The sequence below is a fragment of the Balaenoptera musculus genome, chromosome 4 (genome assembly GCF_009873245.2).
Source record: "Balaenoptera musculus isolate JJ_BM4_2016_0621 chromosome 4, mBalMus1.pri.v3, whole genome shotgun sequence".
In the NCBI taxonomy this organism is placed as follows: domain Eukaryota; kingdom Metazoa; phylum Chordata; class Mammalia; order Artiodactyla; family Balaenopteridae; genus Balaenoptera; species Balaenoptera musculus.
Window position 1 is genome coordinate 60,410,225 of NC_045788.1, and position 22,428 is coordinate 60,432,652.

The 22,428-nt window shown below is 38.6% G+C and overlaps 1 protein-coding gene across 7 annotated transcripts in view; it reads left to right on the forward strand.

The window, feature by feature from the left end:
• Positions 1-1,097: 1,097 nt before the first annotated feature.
• ATP11B (ATPase phospholipid transporting 11B (putative)) overlaps positions 1,098-22,428 on the forward strand; it is a 128,190-nt gene continuing 106,859 nt past the window's right edge. For 3 of the 7 annotated variants that reach the window (XM_036851894.1, XM_036851895.1, XM_036851896.1), the window contains exon 1: positions 1,098-1,422. In XM_036851894.1, coding sequence (XP_036707789.1) covers positions 1,396-1,422 — 27 coding nt within the window. In that variant the 5' untranslated portion in view covers positions 1,098-1,395. The other 4 variants (XM_036851897.1, XM_036851898.1, XM_036851901.1 and 1 more) reach the window with 3 other exon arrangements.

Sequence of the window (22,428 nt, forward strand, 5' to 3'; positions counted from 1 at the left end):
TTAAATATCTAGCTAATTTTTATAGTTGGATTTATATATAATGTAAAATTCCACTTCTGGTTTTACAGATCATAAATACTCCTAAGGAAAGGCTCTATTTGTGGTGCTGGATAATCATTATATAATAAAGAATGTCTACTGAAACTAAAAGACTGTGTTTATAGATGCAAAAAACTTGCCTAGTTTTGCTAATCTCATTTAGATTTGTTTTCGTTTAATAAAAAAAATTCTTTAACTCTTGTGTGTCGAATGGTGACGTGTGCTTTAATTCAGCAAAATACTGCACACAATACACATACATAACACTCAAGATGTATACGGGCTTGCTTTTGAATAAAGCGAGACCCGGCACTTCATTTCAGCCTTTCAAGTCAAAGTTTTAATCCAGCTGCTTTTATATTCCTTCTTACCTCTATTTTTCCACACCCTTCTCTTACCTAGGTCTTGTTACTGATGAGGTGGTTTTGATTGCAGGAGTTCGGCAGTTAACAGTAAACAACTACCTTCCCACAGAAAGTATTTTTCCCGCTAACCTGTTCAATTTAGCACTGCAAGACAGCGTATCTTGTCCATTCTCCCGGAAACGCTAGTCCGCACCGGACCAGGCCCAGGGGAGTTGCATCCCCTTTCAAAATTACTTAAGTGATCAAGATTTCCCCAGCCCCAGCTCAGTCGTTGGCTAAAGAGAGCTGCGTTAAGTGTTGAGACAAAGGCTTTGGCAATTTCACTGAACCGAAACTGGAGACCTCCGGGGATTAACTTTCAGTCACTACACTCCTGATCTTGAGTATGCGTGTCGGGCGGCTGGGGGAACCAAAGAAGACAGAAGAGAAGCAGAAGCAGACCCGCATCAGGAGGTAGGAATAGAGGAGTCGGCCAGGAGCTGCAGGCTCGGTAGACAGACACACCCACGCGACTAAATCCTACCCCAGAAATGAGGGGAGGGGGCAGAGCCCAGACGCCGCGTTCGGAAGCCCGGCCCCCCTCCACGCTCGCCGCCTTCCCTACCCACGCGGCTGAGCCTGAGCCCTCGGTCCGCGCAGCCAATTTCGTCACGTCCGGGGGCGGGCCGGGGCGCCGGGGGCTGGCCCGGGTGGGGCCGGGGGTGGGGTTGTGGCGGTACTGCGGGTGACAACGGTCGGTCAATAATGAAGGTGGTTGCGGCGCGGCAGCGGACTCAGCTGCGCCGGGCGGGGGCGGCGCCGGGACCGCGCCTGTAGGACCTCGGGGCCGGCGCGGCGAGATGGGGCCCCGGCGCGGGGAGTGAGGCGGGAGCGACGGCGAGCGGAACTTCAGCCGGAGGGGCTCTCCTGCTTCCCCCTCTGGCTCTTCGGCCTCCACCTGCAGCCCCTCGGCCCCCGCGTCCCGCGGGACCGGGACGGCGACGGCGGGGGCATGTGGCGCTGGGTCCGGCAGCAGCTGGTAGGTGCCTCCGCCCCTCACCTCCCGGACGCTCGCTCCCGCGCGGTCTCTCGGGCCCAGGTGGCGAGGAAGGGCCGGCGGCGCGGAGCCGCGAGGCCGGGGCGCGGGCTCCGGGCTAGGCCGCAGCGGAGGCGGGCGCGGGCCCGGGAGCCGGCAGAGCCCCGCGCAGCTCCGGCACGCGTCTCGCCGCCGAGCCCGGGCCGCCGAGGTCGGCGGCGGGAGGCGGCCGCTTCCTGCCCGCGCTTCTCGGTTACTCCCTCCTCCTCGGCGCACCTGGGCGGCTGCGATCAGAAGCGAGTCCGGAGCGGGGTCGGCGTCCCTCCTGAGGAACTCGGGCGAGGGCACGGAAAGAGAGTAGGTCTTGGGGAGAGAAAAGAGGCTTGTGTTTCCTGCCTCTAACAATTTGGGACTCGTTTGAGCGAAGGGGAGGGTGAGGACTTGTCTCCAGCTCCCTCTCCTCGCTGTTTTCGCGGTTGCGTTATCAAGGAGGAGGGTCACGTACCTAGTCTAACCGCTCTCAACGAAAGAAATTTTACCCAAGGCCTGGGTGAGGGAAAGAAAGAATATTCCAACACCCCGTCTAGTTTCGAAGGTAAGTACGATAGTTATGGAGGACTTTTCCTTCTTACCTCGTCCTCCCCCTAACCCCAAGTGAAACTTTTCGAACGCGAACCTCCCTTTTTTCCGTTCTCCCGAGGCAGTTTGAACGAGACTGGTTTGGAACCAATGGTTAACTTTTCAGTTTTACTGGAACACCTGGAGAAAAAAAAGGATCTTAGAAAAGGGTGATTTAAGGCATATAAAAAGCGCCACCTTTCTCAGAATTAATTCCCAGAGAAAACTTTCTTGCCTGCTGGCAACTGCAACCCGCAAAATACACCACTAAGGCAACGTGACAGGTAGGACTGAAATTGCTCCTGGCTGAAGAAGCCTAACCTTACCTCCATGATGAGGTCTGTTACTGTTTGCGGCTTAATTTCTAAATCGCATTAGTAATTAAATGCTGTTACAACTCGGTGTTTTCATTTACTAATTCAAAAGGCAGAGAAGCAGAAACGGTTTTTGTGGAACTGTAAAGGTTTTGTGGGACCAAAACATTGATACCTCTTTTTCCCTGCTCTGGAAGAACATTTTTTTTGTTATGACTAAGAAGTATGCTGTTTCAGAGCCAGCCTTCTGTTAATTCATTTGGCAGTGGGCATCATTCTCAAAAAAAAAAAAAAAAAATCTTATAAATGAAACTAGAACTGCCTGCCACTGCCTCAGACAAATGTTAGCTCTCTATTTTTAGGTAATTGGGCATTCATATATCCCAGATATATGCCTTATTAGGAAACCAAGCTAATGATGTCATTATAATACCAAATTGTTGTAATACTTTGGCTTCGTTGCAGTAAGCGGCAGCTCGGTAACTTTACTCTAGAAGTTGATTATTTCAGGTCTCATCTCATGCCTTTGATTTGCCCATCTTCACGTATAGAAGTCTTGTTTACCTGATGGTGTTTTTGTGTGCTAGTGGTTCTCTTAAAGTTTTTTCTAGTAGATTTAAGACACCACTTCTCAGTGTTAGGTATTTTTTTAACCTGAATAAAATCCTGATTGTATAACCATTCTCATCTTCAAGACAGGCAATCTGGTAATGTTTTTTTTTAAATGGCTTCAGCTGAACACAACTAAAAGGAAGGGCAGGAAGTTGTGTGGTTAATTTACAAGACAACTGCCTTACGGGGTGGTTAACAAGTTGAACAAGTTTGCGGTGCACAAAAAATGCTCTCTCTGACATTAGTCGCTCACTTCACTGGTTTTACTTTTAAGTTATCAGTATGTAAGTACGGAAGTATGTAATCAGACCTGTGCCCATGTAGGACTTTGTTTCTCTGATTAAGTCTGTACAGTCACTTAAATTATACATTAAGGATAGTGGATTCACAGAGTAATGAAAGTGTATTTTACTGTCCCAGCCATAAACAGCCATTCTGGTTACTACACCAGGAATTATTCAATTCAAAGTCTAGTTTAAATTATACTTCCATTTGCTCAATGAATTGAATCTTTTAGCAATAGGTTCACTTAAGAAAATTCAGATAACTGGGACAGATTTGGAGAAATTAATAAGCAGATCACAAAGACAGGTTTTTTTGAGTTATAAAAACACTTTATTCATTATATGCATCCCGATTTTCAACAATTTAAATTGTATTGCCAAAAAAAAGTTTGTTATCATTTTGTACTGAAACAACTCATATGTTCTATTAATTCTTCTCTAATTAAAAAAAGTTTGACTCCGTATCTCCGCAGACTATTTTCACTTCTTGACACAATAAGAAAAATTAGGAGGTTGTCAGAAAGTTGATGTTTTCCTTTGGGGAAGCAGACTGAAAAGATTGGACTATCCTTTTCTTTTTCTTTTGTTCTTTCTTTCTTTTTGGGCTCATAATGCTAAAGTTATTTTACACTAAGAAAATTTTCTTATGATGTCTTTCTGGTACAGTTGGTATTACTCTAGCATCACATGTGTGTTAACTCATTAGAGATGACAGCACCATGATTATAGTAGTGGAAATGCCATTAGCTACTCACTGTATTCTCGTATTTAGATTTTTGTGGTAGCCATTAACCACCTTGGCTATTAAAATTCTAATTAATTAAAAATCCATGTGGCTATTAGCTACTATATTGGACAGTTCAGAGTAGGACATATTCATTAGCACAGAAAATTATTGTACAGCGCTACTTTAGACAAATGAAAGTCTGTCAGTTCATATTTTAGTTGACATGTAATATTTCTTTACAGGGCAATGTAGTGCTGTGTTTTTAAAGCACTTACTGTGTGCAGACATAATAAGCTAAATACTGGGGACACAAATGTAGGTCACTGAGGGCCTTATTCATCTCTGTATGCTCATTGTCTCACACAGTACTTGACATAAGAGTAGACATTGGGTACATGTTTGCTGAATAAATGAATAGGTGAGAAAATAAAGGATGAATCCATAGCATTGCTTCTGTGTTTAGAGATCAAGTGACAAAATTCAAGGATTGACCAGTCCATAAGAAAGCTAGAAAATTACTATAATTTTTAAAAACACAACTTAATGTTGTCATACTAGGATACAGTTTATTAAATTGTTCCATAAATGTAGTCCCTTCAGGTTTGTATCTGCAGTGATGGAAGGAGGCTAGTAAGATTGTCTTCTGATTCACTGAGAAAAATGGGAAGCTCTTAACCTAAACTCTCAACCCATTCACATTCACCAAACTTGTTTATATCTTAATCTAACCTTTCCACTTGTCACAGAGGAAGGTGCGACGGTCCTCCCTTCCAAACTAACCAGTCCTCGTGCTCTTTCATCCTGCTCTCCGCACTCCGTATCAATTATCTATAGTATGTTTACTCTTTTTCTTTAAGCTGTGAACATGTTCAAGCCTCCTTCTACTAATTTACTTTGCCCTGTACCTGTGTCAAATTCTTTTCAGTTTTCTAAAAAATAGGTCTATTCTGCATAATTATGCTGTTCAAGACTCTTGAAATGTGGCTAGTTCAAATTGAAATATGCTTAAGTATAAAATATACCTAGGATTTAAAAAATGGTATAAAAAAAGAATGTAAAAATCTCAATTTTTATATTGTTACATGTTGAAATAATATTCTGGATTTATTCAGTAAAGTAAAATATTGCAATTAATTTTGCTTGTTTCTTTTTACCTTTTTAAAAATGGTTACTAGAAATTTTTAAATTACATATGTGGCTTGCATTTGTGGCTCATGTTATATTTCTGTTAGTGCTGCTGTATAACATTAAAAGTGAGCTTGTGTTTCTTTATGGCACGTTATGTAAGTCTAGGTAGCTCACACACTAGACTGTAAATATCTTAGGATGGGCCATATTTTGTTCATCTTTATAGCCCTTGCACTCAAGACAGCAGCTGGCCCATATTGTAGGTACTCACCCAGCAAATGTTGGTTGACTAAGTGAATGAGTATCAGATTTATTTCAGCATCAATTTGGAAGTACCTGTGTTCTTTGCCTTTCTCTCAAGGAATGAATAAGGAGTAGTAGGTCAGGGAAGCACAGGCCTATGGTGGTATTATTTTGGTGTGACTAAGTAAATTTTAACCTCAAAAATGTTTAAGATCCGAGATCTTAGAGTATTTGCTTATTTTATCTCTATGTTCAGACTTATATTCTCAGATACCCAATTTTTCATTTGGTTAGAGAGGTCAAGCATTAGTGGAATCCCAATTATCCTAACAGCACTGAAGTAGGGACCTTGTCCAGATACCCCAAAGAACCTTGTGATTGCCACTATCATCATTAAATATCCCTTCTATCCCTGCAGTCTGTTTTCAACATAGAAACCAGAGTGATCTTATTAAAATACAGGTTAGGTCATGTAATTCCTGTGTTTAAAACCTTCTGAGGACTTGCCTTCTTGCTCAGAGTAAAAGCCAAAGTCTCTGCTAGATCTGTATCCACCCCCCCCTCCCCAAACCACTTCTCATTTCCCATCATTCTTTTTATTTTTTTTTAATTTTATATATTTATTTATTTATTTTTGGCTGCGTTGGGTCTTCGTTGCTGCATGCGGGCTTCTCATTGCGGCAGCTTCTCGTTACGGAGCACGGGCTCTAGGCACGAGGGCTTCAGTAGTTGTGGCGTGCGGGCTCAGTAGTTGTGGCTCCCAGGCTCTAGAGCGCAGGTTCAGTAGTTGTGGCGCACACAGACTTAGTTGGCTCCTTGGCATGTGGGATGGATCTTCCCCAGACCAGGGCTCGAACTCGTGTTCCCTGCATTGGCAGGTGGATTCTTAACCACCGCGCCACCAGGGAAGTCCTCCCATCATTCTTCACTCACTTTGCTTTATCCACACAGATCTTGCTATTCATCAGAAGTGCCAGGCGTACTTCAGTCTTAGGATTTTTGCCTTGGCCGTTACCTCTGCCTGCAGTGTTCTTCCCCTAGGCATCTGCTGGCTCCTTCACTCCCTTCAAATCTTTATTCAGATGCTACCTTATCAGTGAGGCCTTTTCTGGCCATTCAGTATAAAATTGTAAATCCCCACCCCCATACTTCCCTATCCCCCGTCACTGCTTTTTTTATTTCTCTTAGCACTTATCACTATTTAACATACTCTGTACTCATTTGTCTCATTTATATCATGAAAGCAAGGATTTTTGTCTATTTTGTTTTAGTTCTCCATGTAATAAAAGCTGTTTCTCAACTCTGCATCTACTTTTAGGTAACACTATTTCTTTCTCATTTATTTATTCATTCACTCAAACATTTTCTGAACATATACCTGTGATAGCATATTGCTAGGCTCTGGAACTACCAAAGTGAAGCAACCCCAGCCCTAGCCATTCTTCGAGGACTAATGGATATTTGAATTACTGCCAGTTTTTTTCCTATTTAAAAAAATGTTGCAGTGATCATTTTTGTTTATGTGTGGTTTTTTTAAATTGGAATACCTAGAAGTGGAATTGCTGGGCCATGGGGTGTGCACGTTATGACTGTTATTAGATATTGCCAGATTATTTTCTAAAACATGAGAGTTCCCCTTTTCCTACATCTTGGTCAACACTTTGTACTGTCAGACTTGAAAAACTTACCAATCTGATGAGTGTGAGAGGTATATCATTTTGCCCTAATTTGCATTTTGCTGATTGCTAGTGAGATTCAGGTGTCCTGTGTTTCACTCATATGAATAGATTACCCACTTTTCTTTTCTTTTTATTTTATTGGAGTATGGTTGCTTTACAACGTTGTGTTCGCCTCCACTGATTACCCATTTTTCTGTTGGGTGGTGTGTCTTTTCCTTATTAGTTTCTTCTGTAGTCTGGATGCCAATTCTTTGTTGTATATGTTGTAAATATCTTCTTTTAGCCTGCCCCTTGTATTTAACTTTGTTGATGGTGTCTTTTTTGATGTTTTAAATTTATTTGTAGGTAAATTTATTAGGTGAGTGATTTCTACTTTTTATTACTTGTTTAGGAATTCCTTTTCTACACCAGGGTCATAAAGCTGTTTTTCTAGTGTTTTCTTCAAGTTGTCTAAAAATTTAGTTTTACAACATTTAGGTCTTTAATATACCTGGAATTTATTTTTGTGTATGGACTAAAGTAGGGAATTTGTTTTTTCCCACATAAGAAGTTATTTGTCCCAATGCCGTTCATTGAATGAGCCATCTTTTCCCCACTAACCAGTGTTGTTTGCCTTCTCTGTCATATACCATCATTCTCTTTGTTTTGTGTTCTGTTTCTAGGTTCTCTATTCTGTTTCATTCATGTATTGATCTGTTGGTGCACCAGTAATGCACTATCTTAATTATAGTGTTTTATGAGAAGTCTTGATATCTGGCCAGGCAGAACCCCCAATCCTTTTTTTTCCCCCTGAATTGCTTGGGATCTTTACTCTTCCATGTGCTATTTTTTATAATCAGTTTGTCTAATTCTGTGGAAATCTTTCTAGGATTTTGATTTGCTTTGCATTGAATTCGTTAAGTTTCTATTCATATTTTTTCCCTTTGATCATGTAGAAGCTATGGATTGTATTTTTATCCTTTTTTTTCTAGCTGTGCCTATATATTGAGCATCTCTATCCACCCACAAATAATATAGGGATTTAGAAGATGTTGACCTCAGTATTCCCTCTCACCTTCCACATTACTGTTACATAATAGTTTAGCTCTATTTTTTTCTTTTACCAGCTTTCTTGAGATACAACTCACATACCGTACGATTTACTCATTAAAGTGCATGGTCCAGTTTTTCGGCATATGTGTAGAGTTGTGCAGCCACCACCACACTATGATGTTTGGACATTTTCATACGCCCTGAAGGAGACTCCCTACCCACTAACTCTCATTCTCCATTCCCCCAAGCCGCTAGCCCCCAGCCGTAATCAATCACTAATCTACTTTCTGTGTCTGTAGATTTGCCTCCTCTAGACATTTCAGGTAAATGGCATCATACACTATGTGGTATTTTGTCACAGTCGTCTTTTCACCTAGCATAATGTTTTCAAGGTTCATCTGTGTTGTTGCACATATCAGTACTTCATTTCTTCTTTTTTTTTTTTTTTTTTAAATATGGCACCTTGGCATTTTAAATTTTTTTTTTTTTTTTTTTTTTTTATGGCTGTGTTGGTTCTTCGTTTTCTGTGCGAGGGCTTTCTCTAGTTGCGGCAAGTGGGGGCCACTCTTCATCGCGGTGCGCGGGCCTCTCACTATCGCGGCCTCTCTTGTTGCGGAGCACAGGCTCCAGACGCGCGGGCTCAGTAATTGTGGCTCACGGGCCCAGTTGCTCCGCGGCATGTGGGATCTTCCCAGACCAGGGCTCAAACCCGTGTCCCCTGCATTGGCAGGCAGATTCTCAACCACTGTGCCACCAGGGAAGCCCAACAGTGATTTTTTTACTCACCATTATTTCTTGAATACCATCTCTTCCCTCTGTATTTACTTTTATTGTTGCTGAAATATACATCCTTTAGTTATTTTAATCAAGGCTTCATGTGTGGTAAACTTTCTTAGTTTTTATGTCTTAAAATGTCTTTATTTCATCATTATTATTGAATACTAATTTAAGTAGATTCAGAATTCTAGATTAACAGTTACTTTCACTCAACATATTGAAGATACTACTTATTCTGTTGCTTTCAGACGTTTATTGCTGGTGTAAAATATGCTTTTAATCTAATTGTCATTACTTTGCTGATACTCTCTTAAACGCTGTATGTTTTTAAGATTGTCTCTTTGTCCTCGATATTTTGCAGGTTTTACTCTGCTGTATTCATCATGTTGTTTCATATGATTTTTGTTTTTCCTGCTCTACACTTGTGTGTATTTTCAATCTGAAAGCTGTCATTTCTACAGTTCAGAAAAGTTTACAATCTTTTTTTTTTTTCCCTTTAAATATTGCTTCTCAGGCTTTAATTTTCTCATTCTCAAACTCTTGCTTGATATTAATCTGTGCTCTGGCTCTTAACTTCTTGTTCATATTTCTCATCTATTTTCTCTGTGCTGCTTTCAGCGTGAATTCCTTAGTTCTAGCTTCTAGTCATCAGTTCTCTCCATATCCAATCTAGAGTTAATCGTTGTCTTCTGAATTTTTAATTTAAATGACTTTTTTTTCCAGAATTTATTATTGGACCTCTTGCGTTTCTGTCTGTTCTTGATGCGTATTGGCCGATTTGTCTTGTAATATTTTGTTCTTTTTTTAAAAAAATATATTATTCTGTTACCTCTTTGGAGGTTTTATACATGTTTAAAAATACACAGCTTAAAAAAAAAAAAAAATACACAGCTTTTTTCAACCTCCTTTCAGTTGAACCTGACTCTAGGACCCTGGTACAAAAGGGGATTGAACTTCAGACTGCCTATTTCCAGACCCAGAGTCCCAAAGGCTCAGCCCCTGATTACAGAAATGATTATCTTACTTTAAGCCTAGCTAAGTTGTCTTAATTAAAGAAAAAAAATTTTTTTATCTGTCTTTGCTTTTGTGAAGTAAAAGGAGGAGTTCAAAGTATGTATTTTTCCAAGGTCAGTAACTAATTAGTGCCAGAGGCAGGACTTAACCCAGAGAGTTTTTCCAGAGTTTAACAGTGTGGAAGAGAATTAGCAGTAGCAGCAGTTTTCCCTATATATCTCTTTGCTAATCCTGCCATTTTAAATCTACCCAAGAGTGAGGCAAGAAGAATGAGTTAGGGAAAGAAATTTAGGCAGCAGTGGTACTCTGGAGATGGGGGTGACAGGTTTGTAGAGGAAGAGGAGAGAAGTGATCAAGAGTTCCTGTAGTTAGTCAGCTATGGCCATTTTCAAGTTGACATAATATTTTAGGTACCAGAAGAAGCTAGACCTTGCTTGTACCTTAATATATATCTCTTCTTGAATATGTTATCTAATATCAAATGCAATACATTTAAATTGATTTTGAACAGCATGGCAAATTTTTTGAAAGATTTTCAGTTTTAAATTTCTTTTTTCATCTTAAACTTTAGGAACCACAAACTATTTTGAAGTTTGAGAAGTTTGTGATGTTGAAATAGAAATTGGAAATGCTGAAGAGTTAAGATAGTTGTCTTTTTTTTTTAATTTAATTTTTTTTTTAAATTTTTTAATTTAAAGCAGGAGCTTTCTCTAGTTGCAGCGAGCCGGGGCTACTCTTTGTTGTGGGGCACGGGCTTCTCATTGTGGTGGTTTCTCTCGTTGTGGAGCACAGGCTCTAGGCGTGCAGGCTTCAGTAGTTGTGACACGCAGCCATTAGGGCACACAGGCTTCAGTAGTTGCGGTGTGCGGGCTGAATAGTTGTGGCTCGCGGGCTCTAGAGCGCAGGCTCAGTAGTTGTGGTGCACGGATTTAGCTGCTCTTGGACCAGGGCTCAAACCCATGTCCCCTGCATTGGCGGGCAGATTCTCAACCACTGAGCCACCAGGGAAGTTCCTAGTTGTCCATTTTTATTAATAACTTTTATTACATCTGTAATGAAATTATGCCATACTTTTTTTTATATTTAAAAATTATATTATTTAACTCTTTATTCAGAAGAGTGTGCTTGATAATTTTCTATAGAAAAAAAGCGAGTCATCTAATGACTTACTGCTATTTCAGTCAAAATTTTACTCACTTTACTTGATATTTGTTTCATTTTTTGTGCTTATTAAAAGGCCTTTTTTTTTTTTTTTAATGAAGTTTTATTCAGGCCCTTACTTCTCATTTTGGTATTTCCACAGTACCAAGCGTATTACCTAGTAAGTAGTCAGTGCTCACAGTACTTATAATGATTTTTAAAATTAAATTATAGGGTAATTTAACAAATAAAATAGTAAGTGGCTTGGTATTTCATAATGGTCGAATAGTTTTACTTAGATTGGTGCAGTGCCTAGCATAGTATCAAGCACATGTTCCTCAATAAATACTTGTGTTACATATTGGTCTTTTAAGATTTTGCTTTGAAGAGTCTTTTGCAGTGAGTGCAATTGACAGATAAAGCTTGAGTAGTATATAAGTCATTTCAAGTCTTAATCACATTTTACCTAGGAAATTGTTTCTTCACTACTGCATTTCATGAGCTACAAAACAAATATAGATATCCTTCCTTACCTCACTTCTCCACTATGCTCTTTAATATATTAGTTCAGAAAACTAACAAAGATGTGAGGGTGGGCTTGATTTTTTTTTTTTTTTTTTACTACTGAAAGGCAGGGAAGTAGTTCTCTACTCTAACCTTGTCTTTTCCTATTGAAAGTTTTTTAAAATTTATTTTATTTATTATTTATTTTTGGCTGTGTCGGGTCTTTTTTTTTTTTTTTTTTTAATTTTATTTGTTTATTTATTTATGGCTGTGTTGGGTCTTCGTTTCTGTGCGAGGGCTTTCTCTAGTTGCGGCAAGTGGGGGCCACTCTTCGTCGCGGTGCGCGGGCCTCTCACTATCGCGGCCTCTCTTGTTGCGGAGCACAGACTCCAGATGCACAGGCTCAGTAATTGTGGCTCACGGGCCTAGTCGCTCCGTGGCATGTGGGATCTTCCCAGACCAGGGCTCGAACCTGTGTCCCCTGCATTGGCAGGCAGATTCTCAACCACTGCGCCACCAGGGAAGCCCTGTGTTGGGTCTTTGTTGCTGCACACAGGCTTTCTCTAGTTGCGGCGAGCGGGGGACACTCTTCGTTGAGGTGCGCAGGCTTCTCATTGCGGTGGCCTCTCATTGCGGAGCACAGGCTCTAGGAGCACGGGCTTCAGTAGTTGTGGCACACAGGCTCAGTAGTTGTGGCTCGCGGGCTCTAGAGCTCAGGCTCAGTAGTTGTGGCGCACGGGCTTAGCTGCTCCGCGGCATGTGGGATCTTCCCGGACCAGGGCTCGAACCCCTGTCCCCTGCATTGGCAGGCAGACTCTCAACCACTGCGCCTCCAGTGAAGTCCCTCCTATTGAAATTTAAATACTGTGGAGGAACTGGCCTCTAACTTAGATGTGCAGACCTTCAGACTTTGTGCATCCAACTCCTATGCAACATTAAAGGGAATTGATGCAGTGCTTACCTGTGAGTGTTGATCAGCCTTTTTTCCATCGTATATTTGCAGAATTAAAAAAAAAAAGAAACTTAGGAATTTATTATGAGACAGCAAAAGTCAAAATTCTTAAATAATCAGAGATGCTTTTATCAGTCTTTATATAGTCTCCTAGACCATGAGTTCCCTAATAAATGATGTTTCCTGTAGATAGAGATAAAGTTTTCAGTGGTCTACGGCAAAATGAGAAAAGCAAGGTCAATGTGTCTGTGTGTGTGTGTGTGTGTGTGTGTGTCTTTGCTTAAACTTATATATGTCCTTGTTTTTGAGGACTTTTTAACTTTTAAAAAAATAAACTTTTTATTTTAAAGTAGTTTTAGATTTTCAGAAAGGTTGCAGAAATAATAGAGAATTCCTATACATTCTTCTCACCCACTTTCTCTTATTGTTAACATATTACTGTGCTACATTTGTTACACTAATAAACCAATATTATTACATTATTATTAATTAAACCCTGTACTTTATTTCATATTTGTATATATTGCAAAATGATCACCACAGTAAGTCTTGTTAATATCCATCACCACCCAGTGTTACAGAATTTGTTTCCCTGTGACGAGAACTTTTTAAGATCTACACTTAGCAGTTTTCACATATACAATACAGTATTATTAGCTATAATTACCAGGCTGTACATTACATCCTATAACTTATTTATTTTATAACTAGAAGTTTGTACCTTTTGACTCCCTTCACCCATTTCACCCACTCCCCAACCCCACCTCTGGCAACCACCAGTCTGTTCTCCATTATTTCTGTATCTATGAGCTTGGAGGTTTTTTAGATTCCACATAGAAATGAGATCATACAGTATTTGTCTTTTCTCTGTCTGACTTATTTCACTTAGCATAACGCCCTCAAAGCCCATCCATGCTGCAGCAGATGGCAAGATTTCATTCTTTTTGATGGCTGAATAATATTTTATTTTATATATATATATATATATATATATATATACACCACATTTTCTTTATCCACTCATTTGTTGATAGACATTCAGTTTTTTCCCATACCTTGGCTATTGTAAATAATGCCACAGTGAACATGGAGTGCATATATCTTTCAAATTAGTGTTTTTCATTTTCTTCCGATAAATACCCAGAAGTGGAATTGCTGGATCATATGGTAGTTCTATTTTTAATTTTTTGAGGAACCTCAGTACTGTTTTCCATAGTGGTTGTACCAGTTTACATCCTCACCAACACTTGTTATTTCTTGTCTTTTTGATAATAGCCATTCTAACGGGTGTGAGGTAATATCTCATTGTGGTTTTCACTAGTATTCTTTTTCTGGTTCAAAATCTCATCTGGGATAACACATTACATTTAGTCTTCATGTGTTCTTAGGCTCCACTGGGCTGTAATAGTTTCTCAGACTTTCGAGAAGAACTAAGTCTTAGGTTGTTTTCCTTACTTTCTTTTTTGTTATTATTCTTGCTTAGAAAAGAATTAGAAGTTGGTAAATTTATGTTAGTTTTCCAGTTAAAATTTTTTTTACTGTTCTGTGAAATCCAAAACTCTGTGAACCATTGCCTTTGGTTATCAGAAATCAGTGTGATGACCATTAATAATTAGTGTCTCCAAGTTTCCTAATTATGTTTTTTTGTTGTTATAAAAGAAATATCTATTAGTAATTTTTTAAAAAAATGAATGTGAAGTTTAGAGTTAATTGAATCTTATAAGGAAGAATTGGTGATCTGATATGTGGCGGCAGTCAGAGTTTCCATTAGATGTGAGTGTATACAAAAAGCCATAGGAAGATATGAAGTCTGTAAACACTGAGTAACTGAACTTAGTTACTCAGTTGATGACTGTATCAACTCATCATAAAGGTATTTCTTAAAATTACCAAAATAGAAAATGTAGTAGTATATGATTTCAGCTTTCTTCATTTTTCATGTTCAAATTTTTAAATTCCATTTCAAATTAGAGATCCTGTCCATTTCCACAGTTAATGCTTTATACCTTGGCTCTTGATTGTTTTCTCTTCTTTTTCCTTGATCCTTCAGTGATTTTTCCTTCCCATAACTTTTTCTTCCTCTTTACCAGATTCTTCATTTCAAACATAAAAATAAGCTTATGATTCGCTTTTACTAAAAATGTTTCACTTGATCCAGCTTTTCAGTTGTTAACCGCTATCCCCACTTCCCCACCCTCCTCTCCATCCCCAGTCATTAATCCACTGTAGCCCTTTTTTTTTAAAATTTTTGAATTTTATTTATTTTTTTATACAGCAGGTTCTTATTAGTCATCCATTTTATACACATCAGTGTATCCATATCAATCCCAATCTCCCGATTCATCCCACCACCACCACCACCACCCCCCCGCGACTTTCCCCCCTTGGTGTCCATACATTTGTTCTCTACATCTGTGTCTCAATTTCTGCCCTGCAAACCGGTTCATCTGTACCATTTTTCTAGGTTCCACATATATGCATTAATATATGATATTTGTTTTTCTCTTTCTGACTTACTTCACTCTGTATGACAGTCTCTAGATCTCAGCCATAAAAAGAAACAAAATTTAGTTATTTGTAGTGAGGTGGATGGAGTTAGAGTCTGTCATACAGAGTGAAGTAAGTCAGAAAGAGAAAAACAAATACAGTATGCTAACACATATATATGGAATCTAAGGGAAAAAAAAAAAAAAAAGGTCATGAAGAACCTAGTGGCAAGACGGGAATAAAGACACAGACCTGCTAGAGAATGGACTTGAGGATATGGGGAGGGGGAAGGGTAAGATGTGACAAAGTGAGAGAGTGGCATGGACATATATACACTACCAAACGTAAAATAGATAGCCAGTGGGAAGCAACCGCATAGCACAGGGAGATCAGGTCTGTACTTTGTGACCACTGTAACCCTTTTAACTGTACTCAAACTGCGTTGTCAGAAGCCACTGATGATTTATGAATTGTTAAATTCAGTTGTCTTTTTTTCAGTTCTTATCTTTCTTTGCAGCATATGAAATAATTCCTTTTTGCAACTTCTTCCCAGGTTTCTGCCATACTACTCTTCTTGTTTTTCTTTTGCTCTGATGATCTTTTTTCCTTTTTGCTTATTCCTTTTCTCCCACATGTATCTTAAATGATAGCCCTCAGAATTCCATCTCCTACCCTTATTCTCTTCTTCCTCTGTACTCTCTTAACAGGCAGTCTCATACATATCTTTGACGTTAACCACCATCATTATGCTTGCTGGCTTCCAATCTCAAGTCCAACCCTCTCTCCTAAACTCTACATAAACATATAAGTTGCTTAGTAGATATCCATGCTGGGCATACCACATTCAAACCAGAAAATAATTCTAGTTTGATCTTAAATATGTGAGAGGAAATAGGAAATTAGGTGATATCTAAGTAATAAATTGTAGGGCCTAAAACACTAAGGTTTCATCAGCTCCAAGTGGGCAAGGACTAAGTCACGTATTCCTTTTTATCATCAGTGGTCCTTAGTGCATTGAAAAGCACCTAGTTAAATACTCAGTAAATACTCTTTGATTGGTTGTTAAAATAAATTTTTTTCATTACATGCCAGAAAATACCAAAAGGCAAGAATTTGCAGATCAGCAGTAGAATTTTAATAGTCATTATACAGGGTAAATGAATTGTTTGCCAAAAGAACTGAAAATATGCTAACATATTCTTTTGTGTTTTTTTAAAAATACATTTTCAGAATTATGTCATTTTGACCCAGTGTTGCTGAATAATCATTTCCGTGCTTAAAATTTAATTTTCAAATTTTCATAGCAATAGTTTAGGATTTGCTAAGTTCTTTTTTTTTTTTAATCTTATATAGACATGTTTTACTTTCTTCTTAAGCATGTTTCTCAGGTTCCCAGCATATAAAATTAGTAAAACAATTGTGTATCTTCCTTCCACCTTACTTTTTTCTACCTTTTGTTTTAGTTCTTGTCTTAACTAAATAGGATTCACTCAATGTCTCTATTCTCTGACTTCAGTATATTTTTATGTTGTTATTGTTTAAAATTTTTCTCCGTAACACCTAAACCTGTTTAAATATGTACTTGGAAATATTTGTTGTAGTTTCCTGGTCTGAATACTGATATTCTGCTCATGGTATAAGCAGCAGCTTCTAACTTGAGGGGATTCTATTATAAACCCAAGATAGTACTTGTAATATTGGTTAGATTTTGGCCATAAAAGTACATAGTCATAGTTTTCAATCCTGTTGGGCCCAGTGCCCCCTATTTCTAACAGATATTTCGTAAATGTTCTTTCCATTTTTATCTTGAAATAAAATTTAAATATGTAACCTGCTACGTATATAACTTGATTTTTTAAAAAAAATCAACATTATAACCCTAGTTATGAAGGAAAAATAAATACATTTATATTAAATAATATCTGTTTCAGTATGTAAGTACTCAATCATAACTACACTAAAGGTAGTGAATAATCAAATGCTGTAATCAGTGTGACTTCATGGCTACTAGTGCAGACTGCTGAAAGTGTAGTGTATTGGTGACTTATATACAAGTGACATTTCCATTGGTGATGCAGTTTTCTGAAACAGTGAACACTCTGGGAAGTTCTGACAAAATGTTATCTTCCTTCATTTTACATGGTAGTTGCATTGCTGAAAAATTCACAAATCCATGCAAAGCATCTTGTGTTTGTTTTTAAAGAGGAGCTTCATATTTTTCTAAAGAGATTTTTACGAATGTGAATATCAGACAGGGCATTTGAAAGTTGTCTGGTTCACAGGACATTTCCTTGTTGTCAGGACTCTGCAGTTCATTGAAGAATGTCTAATATCTCTGCCCCTCCCATTCACCCACCTACTAAATGCCACTAGACACCCCCACCCCTCAAATCATTGTGAAAATCAGTACCAAACCTCATTTCTGAAAATGGTTTCTAGAAGTCTTCCTTCCTTCCCTTAGGCTCATTCACCAAAAGGAGTTTTAACTTTGAGGCATGTAATCTCTTAGCTCTAATTGAGAACCATTACATATAATTTCTCTCAATGAGAATAGGGAAACACAATTAAGCAACTGATCAGAAAACATAGGTGAGTAGAAAAGCCTGTAAAGCAAACTATATGGTCATTCAGAAATAGTATTTCAGTGATAGTGTTGTTTTGGTTGATTTGCTAAATATTAATGCTTGGTATTCCATTGTAGCTATCTGGTAACAGGAACAGCATACGCTTTCATTCAACATAAGAGCAAGAGTGTTACCAATTTTGAGAAACATTTAAAATGTTTATAATTATGGCAGGATGAAAGGTAGGATGTCTAGATTGTGGAAAGTGAGACTGGTAGTAGGTACAAGATTGTTGGGTTTTGTTATTGCTGCTGCTGCTATTTATTTGGTTCCAGTTTCTTGGTTCAGGCATTCCTGAAAACAAGTTTCCTATATATAAAATTAACAGGACAATTGTGTATCTTCCTTCCACCCTACTTCTTTCTACCTTTTGTGTCAATTTTTGCCTAAATAAGTAGGATTCACCAGCATCTCTATTCTTTGTCTTCAATATACTTTTCACCAATTTATTATTTATTTTTTAAATTTTTATTTATTTTTAATTGAAGTATAGTTGATTTCAATATACTTTTTAATGTTGTTACTGTTTAGAATTTTGTGGGTGTGTCTTTGTGATTGATATATATTTTAAAATATTACACTTTGAAGATACTTTGTAAGGGATATGTTTTCTGTGTAAAGGATATTTGTCTCTGGCCTCAGAACTGTAACCCCATTGCTTCTGATATACTGAGGAGGACGTAGGAAGCCATCTTTGTTGCCGTTGTTGTTTATGATTGTGAGTGGAGAGGGAGAAGGCTTAAAAATGTTTGAGAAACCTTAGTAGAAATTCCATTTTACTCATCTATCTCCAATCTGGATGCCACAGGTAGAAGAGTTACTAGTTTCATTCCTTATCCAGCTGGTGTTCAACTGGATAGGTAAACCAAAAAAATCAACTTAGGGTTCTTGGTTACAGAAACCTTGAATTCTCCCTTAGTGAAATCTATGATTTTAAATTTGATCTAAACTAAAACTACCTCACACATTTATTTTTATCATAAATGTCTCTGTGATTTCAAATCACCGGTCTAGCAAATAAGAGACATTTACTGTCACAGTTGAATTATGGCCACATAGGATTCTTGTAATCCAGAAAATCCATGGTAAAGTCCCAAATGGGTGAAATTGACATATTTTAAATTCTAGTAAGATATACTTAACATAAAATTTGCCATTTTAACCATTTCTAAATATACAGTTCAGTGGCATTAAGTACAGTCACACTGTTATGCAGCCATCAGTCACCACCATCTGTCTCCTGAACTGTTTCATCTTTCCAGACTGAAACTTTATACCCATTAAACACTAATGCCCTGTTCCTCTCCCCTCCCCAGCCCCCCTTGAATAAATGCCTGGCAAAGTATGAATGTGTCAACTCTTATTCCTTATATAAGAGGAATAAATTAAAAATTTCGTCCTTTTGTCACAGGCTTAATTTCACTTAGCATAATGTCTTGAGTGTTCATCCATGTTATATCACGTGTCAAAATCTCCTTCCTTTTTAAGGCTGAATAATATCCCATTGTACACACCACATTTTGTTTATCCATTCATCTGTCAATGGACACCTGGGTTGCTTCTACCTTTTGGCTATTGTGAATAATGCTGCCATGCACATGGGTTTACAAATATCTGTTCGAGTCTCTGCTTTCATTTCTTTTGAGTTTATACACAGAAGTGGAATTGTTGGATCATACAGTTATTCTGTGTTTACTTTTTTGAGGGGTCACCATATTATTTCCACAGGGGCTGCTAGAGGTGTATGTTGGAGTGGGAAATCAAGTTTGGGAGGTAATATAAGCGATGAGCTTCCTATAAGAGATGAACTTCCTGTAGTAAAGTATTTGCAGATGATTTAAGATGTTTGGAGTCAAAGATCACTCTAAATTTTGAACCCTGTAACTGGAAAGCCAGTTCCAACCCACCTCTGCAGTAAGCCAGAGTTCTTGGAAGCCCAGACTGGTCCGATAGATGGCAAACTACCTTAAATCCTAAAATGAAAATTATGTAACATGATACAGAAAGTTAAAATTAAATTGTGTTTAGATCATGGACATTTTAAGTTATTCCCTCTCACCTTGCTTTGGTCTCTTAACAGTGTAAAATTATCTTGTCCTTATAATACCTTCGTATAGATGTATTTTATTCAAAGTCTATATCCAGGAAACAGTAATTCACAATTAGGTTTGTAGATTTGGTAAAATACATTAAATCATTCTTCCCCAGAAGTATTGTGTACATTGGAACACGTAGCCAACAAAAATCACTTTGTGTCATAGAAAGTGTGTGACCGAAATAAAGCTTCTGTTCATTTATTTTAATAACAGTGCCATTGCAGTTTTGATTTTGAAGCTTCTTTTTATGTTGTTTTTCATGGTTTTTTGGTTTGTTTGTAGCTTTTTTCTTTCTGTTATGGAGGAAATAGATCACACATAGGAATGATTAAATGTACAAATTTACTTTAATCACTGTGAACTCAAAATGTTTTCTTAGTTATGTTAAAGAAGTGTGACAATATTTAATTATAGGACTGTAGTTTTAGTTTCTTCTTAGTTCTTATTTGTAATGCTTGTATTTTTCATAAAATCTTTGGGATTTTAAGAATAGTACAGAGGCTGGTATATTTGGTATGAAAATATAAAATGTTATGAGTCATTTCTAAGTACTGCTTTGTGCCAGAGACCAACATCTAAAAATTATAAGCTGTTTTCTGGTTTGGTTTCCCTAGGTTTCATCAATTTACTGTTACAAAAGGAATCTTTTTCAAATCAGTCCCATGTGTTTTCAGTCTTTCCTTGAATGCCATCGTGGGATTTTTTTTCCACCTTAAATACTCAAACACTTTTTTTTTATTATTATTTATTTTATTTATTTTTGGCTGCATTGGGTCTTCATTGCTGCGCTTGGGCTTTCTCTAGTTGCAGTGAGCGGGGGCCAATTCCCCGCCATGGCGCGCGGTCCTCTCATTGCGGTGACTTCTCTTGCTGCAGAGCATGGGCTCCAGGCACGCGGGCTTCAGTAGTTGTGGCTCGTGGGCTCCAGAGCACACGCCCAGCAGCTGTCGTGCATGGGCCTAGTTGCTCCGTGGCATGTGAGATCCTCCCAGACCAGGGCTGGAACCCGTGTCCCCCGCATTGGCAGGCAGACTCCCAACCACTGCGCCACCAGGGAAGCCCTGATCCACTTTTTTTAAAAGTACCTGTGGTTTTTACATATGTTCATAAATCCAGACAGAAAAGAGGTTTTAATTTCATACTTTTTTAGAGTTAATGAGAGTTGTTATTTTTAAATAGTTTAAATTTGTGTGCTTCCAAAAGCCTATACAGTTGACCCTTGAACAAAATGGGTTTGAACTGTGCAGGTCCCCTTGTATGTGGATTTTTCAGTAGTAAATACTACAGTACTATAGGGCTGAATCTGAGGATGCAGAGGGCCAACTCTGAAGTTATACTCAGATTTTTGACTGTGTGGAGGGTTGACTCCTCTAACCCTCGAGTTGTTCAAGGGTCAACTGTACTTTTTAGCAGGCATTAAAATAAAATCAGGGTGGGGACTTCCCTGGTGGTCCAGTGGCTAAGACTCTGCGCTCCCAATGCAGGGGGTCCAGGTTCAATCTCCAGTCAGGGAACTAGATCCCACATGCCGCAGCTAAGAGTTCGCGTGCCGCAACTAAAGATCCTGCATGCTGCAGCTAAGACCCGGTACAGCCAAACAAATAAATAAATAAATGTTAAAAAATAAAAATAAAACCAGGGTGGCTAGGATAGCATTAATCTATCTCAGTTCCTTTATCCAGGACAAGATGAAATCATAGAAGAAAGGAGCAAGCCATCCAGGGGTGCAGGGTGTGAATGGGTAGTCTGGGCTGAAAGTGTCATACATACCAGAGGTTTCTGAGCCCTGATGTGTAGCCGTAGCCTAGTGATTAGGGAGTTCGGATTGTACAGTAGCATAGAATTGCTGATAATGCTTGTTAGAAATAACATGAAACCATACTTGAACTTCACATTAATGGTATAGTTATACAATTAATTTTGATAAAATCCGTTTGTTTTGATTCCTGTTAAACAAAGTAGAGGTGTTATTGAAACAACAATTCTCTGTGTCATTTTTTTTTTTTTTTTTTTTTTTTTTGAACAAATGACTAAGGGTTCCAAGCGGGGAGAGACCACATCAGGTTGAGTGAGGGAGTATTTATTATTATTATTTTTTTTAAAAAAAATTAATTAATTAATTTATTTATGGCTGTGTTGGGTCTTCGTTTCTGTGCGAGGGCTTTCTCTAGTTGTGGCAAGTGGGGGCCACTCTTCATCGCGGTGTGCGGGCCTCTCACTATCGTGGCCTCTCTTGCTGCGGAGCACAGGCTCCAGACGCGCAGGCTCAGTAATTGTGGCTCACGGGCCCAGTTGCTCCGCGGCATGTGGAATCTTCCCAGACCAGGGCTCGAACCCGTGTCCCCTGCATTGGTAGGCAGATTCTCAACCACTGCACCGCCAGGGAAGCCCTCTGTGTCATTTTTAAAATATGGAATATTGAGGTGGGGAACTGATTATAAAAGCAAGACCTTAGATGAGTGGTTCTAACTTTCTTTATGTCATCAAAATCTGAGGAAAACTATTCTGTCATCAGCAAAATGCACGTATGGGAGTTCCCTGGTGGTCTAGTGGTTAGGATTCGGCGCTTTCACTGCTGTGACCCAGGTCCAGTCCCTAGTCAGGGAACTGAGATCCCGCAAGCTGCATGGCATGGCCAAAATTTTTTAAAAAATTTTTTAATGCACAGATATGCAAATTTGCCTAAAATTTCAGAGATTCACAGAACTGTCCTAAGTCACTTTTCTCATTTTTGGACAGTTTTGTTCTTTTTATTTAGTTCATGGCTACTTGAATTTG